Source organism: Helianthus annuus, chromosome 14, assembly GCF_002127325.2.
Source record: "Helianthus annuus cultivar XRQ/B chromosome 14, HanXRQr2.0-SUNRISE, whole genome shotgun sequence".
Lineage (NCBI taxonomy): Eukaryota > Viridiplantae > Streptophyta > Magnoliopsida > Asterales > Asteraceae > Helianthus > Helianthus annuus.
Genome location: NC_035446.2, coordinates 110,265,861 through 110,271,136, shown reverse-complemented (window position 1 = coordinate 110,271,136; position 5,276 = coordinate 110,265,861). Strand labels below are relative to the sequence as shown.

At 37.6% G+C, this 5,276-nt stretch overlaps 1 protein-coding gene across 1 annotated transcript; it reads left to right on the top strand.

Moving 5' to 3' along the window:
• Nucleotides 1–362: 362 nt before the first annotated feature.
• LOC110905714 (heavy metal-associated isoprenylated plant protein 43) lies at nucleotides 363–1,890 on the top strand. Its single transcript, XM_022151254.2, has 2 exons — nucleotides 363–501; nucleotides 1,225–1,890. Exons 1-2 carry the CDS (start codon nucleotides 417–419, stop codon nucleotides 1,479–1,481), a joined length of 342 nt encoding a protein of 113 aa, XP_022006946.1. The 5' UTR covers nucleotides 363–416; the 3' UTR covers nucleotides 1,482–1,890.
• The last annotated feature ends 3,386 nt before the right edge of the window (nucleotides 1,891–5,276 follow it).

Below are 5,276 nucleotides of genomic sequence, written 5' to 3'. Positions count from 1 at the left end.
TAGTCACCTTCAGTGGCGGAGCTTGACCAAAAGTTCCGGGAGAGCGGAAAGTCATGTGACTCAATTTATATATTATATAAATAATTAGGCAAAATAATTGGGGGACGATCATTTATAATTTTAAAATTTTTCGACGAAAAATCAGAAATTATACACTTATAACCGAAACATTTGGGGAAGGGGCGGGTTCACCCCCGGGTATCTACCAAGCTATGCCCCTGATCACCTTTATGTAAAAGTAATAAATCATGAAAAAGCCTTCTCTTGATCTTGACTCTTGAGTTGTCAAATTAATGAAATTGCGTCGAAATTATATTGAGGGACAATGTGAACAATCAAATTGAACACTTTGTGCACGGCAGTATATGTATATATACATATGTGTGTATAGAGAGTGAGATAGAGTTGAAGGGCAAATGGTGCAAAGAACGGTACTTAAGGTGCGGTTATCTTGTGAGAAATGTAGAAAGAAGATCCTAAAATCAGTTTCTGGGCTTTATGGTAATTCCCGTACTCTTTTGGTATTTTTCTTAGTTTGTTTTATTATGTGAAGTGGTTGAATATGTCTTGTTAAGTAGTAAGTAGTTGACAGGAGACATGTAAAATTAAGTACTACATAATAAAAATAAGAGTTAATTACATAGTTAGTCGTTGTGGTTTGCACAAAATAACACACTTAGGTACTAATAGTTTAAAATTATCTTTTAGGGTATTAACTTTTCATTTTATAACGTTTGGAGGTATTAACTTCTAGGGTATTAACATAGTTAGTCCTTGTGGTTTGTAGAAAATAACATACTTAGGTACTAGTAGAATGTGATTTTAAACCTACAAATAATGTTAATACCTCCAACTGTTACAAAATGAAAAGTTAATACCCTAGAATGTGATTTTAAACTATTAGTACCTAACTATGTTAGTTTATGCAAACCACAGGGACTAACTATGTAATTAACTCTAAAAATAATATATAATATATTATATATGTAGTTATATATACACATACATAACACGTTCTAATCAAACTTGAGATTATAAAACTAACTACGAGTAAAACTCGAGCATCAGAGCTCGAGATCAGCCAAGCTCGCGCTCTTTTAAATTAACGAGTTGAGCTCAGGATAGGCTTGATTCATTTACATTACTCATTGACTTGTTTTAAAGGAGTTTTCAAGAAGGGGAAATATAATACAATTTCATGTATGTTTTGTCAATTGATTTTAGGCGTAGATAAGATTGAAATCGATGCAGCGAAAGACACATTAACAGTTACAGGAGACGCTGATCCATATGTGATAATCAAACAAGCAAGAAAGGTCATAAAATGTGTCGAAGTTGTGACAATTGGACCACCACCCCAACCTCCAAAGAAGCCTGAAGAGAAGAAGTCGGTGGATAAAAAACCCGAAGTGACTATCCACCCATTTATTCATATTCCTCAGAGTTGTGTTGCTTGTAACAGCTGGTCGTCGTTCATATGACTTATACTATAAAATAAAAGGCCTTCCTCGACGGCTCAATCCGTTAGTGAGAGGGTGTAACACGTGTGTCGCTAAAAGATAATTTGATTTGTAATATATTAATATCAAGAAGAAGAAGCTGGTGGATAAAAAACCCGAAGTGACTATCCATCCATATATGCATATTCATCAGAGTTGCGTTGCTTGTAACAGTTGGTCGTTGTTCACATGACTTATACTATAAAATAAAAGGCCTTCCTCGACGGCTCAATCCGTTAGTGAGAGGGTGTACCATGTGTGTCGCTAAAAGATAATCTGATTTGTAATATATTAATATCAATCTTTGTGTAAAATTGAAAAATAAGACATCGCCATGTGTTTATTTTTTGGTAAAATGACGAAAATGGCCAAGAATGGGTCAACTTTTCCAAACTAGCCAAGTCAAACGTCTTGGGGAGACATCACAAACATGTTCAAACGTCTTCGCGGCTGACCAACCAAAACCTGCCACGTGTCTGACACAGCTCAGACGTCTTAACGTCTTGGCTGAGACGTATCAGACGGCTGCTTGAGACATTTTAAAAGTTGAGCCGATAAGATAAGCTGATACTTTTGCATGGCTTGAGACGTATGAAGCCGGCTTGAGACGCCTCAACACGGCTTGAGACTTCTGAGATTATCATGTTTTTTAAAAAATTTAAGACGTTTCATTAAAACCTTGAGACGTTTCACGGTCTCCAAAGTTCTTTTTAAGTCATTTGAGACGTTTCACAGTCTCCAAAGTTATTTAAGATGTTTTAAATAATATAGTTTAATATAAGGTAATGAGTATATAAATATAATATAAGTTCAAGTTATATCAGCTCCGAGACGGAGGATAAACTGGTTAAGATGTTTGGGTTATACACGAGTGGCGCGGGTTCGAATCTCACTAAGGGCCGGTTCTTTAAAGAAGACCCCCTTTTTGATATTTTTAAGTTTTTGAATATGTTTGTTTTAAATAATATAGTTTAATATAACGAGTATATAAATATAATATAACTTCAAGTTATATCAGCTCCGGACGGAGGATAAACTGGTTATGACGTTTGGGTTATACACGAGTGGCGCGGGTTCGAATCTCACTAAGGGCCGGTTCTTTAAAGAAAACCCCCCTTTTTGATACTTTTAAGTTTTTGAATATGTTTGTTTTAAATAATATAGTTTAATATAACGAGTATATAAATATAATATAACTTCAAGTTATATCAACTTCGGATGGAAGATAAACTGGTTAAGACGTTTGGATTATACACGAGTGGCGCGGGTTCGAATCTCGCTAAAGGTCGGTTATTTAAAGAAGACCCCCTTTTTCATATTTTTAAATATTTGAATTTAGATGTTTTGTTTTTTTTTTTTTTTTTTTTGAATGTAATGTTTTTTTTCTTTTTATATTTTCTTTTTTTTAATGTAATGTTTAGTATGTATTTTATTTTTTAATATAATAATGTTTGAGACGTTTCCCGTTTTCCAAAGCTCTTTTTAAGATGTTTGAGACGTTTCCCGTTTTTCAAAGTTCTTTTTAAGTCGTTTCATTCAAACCTTGAGACGTTTGAGACGTTTTCCGTTTTCCAAAGTTCTTTTTAAGACGTTTGCCGGTTTTCAAAGTTATTTTTAAGACGTTTGAAACCTCTTTTTAAGTCGTTCACAATTTTCGACCCTGTTATACACAACGTTTTCTTCTTCACCATATCTTCTACCCCATTGGTGTTCACAGCTTCAAAAAATGGCCAGACCCCCTGATTCAACAAACGGTTCTAAGAAGTCATGTACAACGGGTCTAAGAAGTCATCTACAACAGACACAGATCTTCTCCCTTTTAATGGGATGAGATCGGATTGTCACACCCCAACCGATGGCGGAATCATCGGGGCATGGCACTGAGCGAAACAGATTGTCCAGAAGTTTCCATAACAACTATCTAGATAATCCAGTTAAAGATACGTCCCATACCGTATCCCGAATAAACAAATACATCATTACAGATAACATCCAAACAAGAAATTTTCTGTTCCGACAACTCAGATTTAATTTAGTACAAAACATAAATATTGTTCAAATGCTCCTAAAGACCCAGCCTGACAAGATCTACAGACAACTATGCTCTAATTGCTTTTTCCTGACAGACAACTATTTGTTGGGGGCCTCTAGAGCTTTATTCTAGCCTCGCTTTCCTAGCAAGCAAACATCTTAAACACCTGTCACATACGTTAAAATACAGTCAATACATAAATGTAAAGGTGAGCATACAAGTTTGATAATAGCATATAGAGTTCGAATAGTTTACGCATAACCAGCACGTACACAGAGGAAAACGAAGCATGTTAATTATCGACATGGATCTATCGATACCAATGACTGCGGGTTACTGTCCGAGACGGTTCGCAATACATGATTACCACCGTAATCCATGCAAGTAATTGTCCTTAACAACCCCCGTGTGAACGGCTGCTGAGTCCAAACTATAGTACTACGTCGTTAAGGCAGGTAGACAACATTCCACGTGTAAACACAATCAACAAGCATTCATTTAGTCACGTAATACACGCGAATCGGTTAGCGTTCAAATAATTGAGTAGTGTGTTCGATATTGATTTTGATAAGTAACGTATGTAACACCCAAAAGTGCTAAAAGCAAAAAGGGATCGAGTATACTCACAGCGAATGGTTGATGGATTGAAGGGAGCGCTTGAGAGTAGGTTTAGCCTGAACAATCCGATAGCATAACGATGAATACACGAATAATGGAACAAAGCGTAAGTGGGTCGAACAGCCTGCTCGATCGGCCGGTAGGCTCGATCGGTTGGTCTGTTCGAGCGGATTGTTTCTTCCTTTGAATAGGGTGTGTTTGTGTATGATGGTTTGAACTTTGAAGTTTTTGTTGTAGTATTTGACAACACTGAAGTGTTCGTACCTTTCAGGTCGATCGATTGAACGGTCTAATCGATCGGTCGGCTTAACCGATCAGTTAGGAACTTCAGTAGTAGTCCTCAACAGGTTGTCACTCGATCGAGCAGCATATCCGATCGAACAGCCTGTTCGTTCTGATAGCATGTTCGATCGGGTGGCACCCCATTGCGTCGAATGAGTTGACAATCGATTAAGTGTTGAAGCGTAGTATCTCATGATCTGATGAGTAATGTTACCAAACAGCTCGTTCGATCGAACATCACCTCGTTCAATACCATACTTCATGAATTTGTTAAAGTGTGGGGCCACATGCTAGCCGATCGGCTGGCCTGGTCGATCGGCTGACATGTCCGATCAGTTGGGCTGTTCGTTCGAACACCCTAACCGTTCGGTCAGCGTCCTGACCTGGTCGGCCTGTTCGTCTAACACTTGGCTGTTCTGATTATTTGACGTTATATTGAGGTAGTTTGACAACGAGTTGAACTATGATACTTTAGTTCTTACTTGTTCCTCCTGCTCGGACAGGAATCACCCAAACCCGGCCGGTGAACGGTTCGGAACGTCGGTTTAACGTTTAACCCGAAGTCGGTGAACCTCGTAGATAGAACCCAAATCTTGAATCACACCACCATCGGAATGATTAGTGAGTTGGTTCAGCTCCGTTTCTACCGATTTGAAGGAATTGAGTGTAAAAGAGTTGAAAGAAAGTTGGAAATCCTCCTTTCAATCCTTTACATCATGTAAATGTTTAGATCTCTGATAGATCTTGACTTGTTTATGTGGAAATCGGTTAGACCCGAGCTATTCATGGTGGATTAAAGCCAAAACATGGTGTTCTTGAAGAACACCATGATGACATCACCCTAA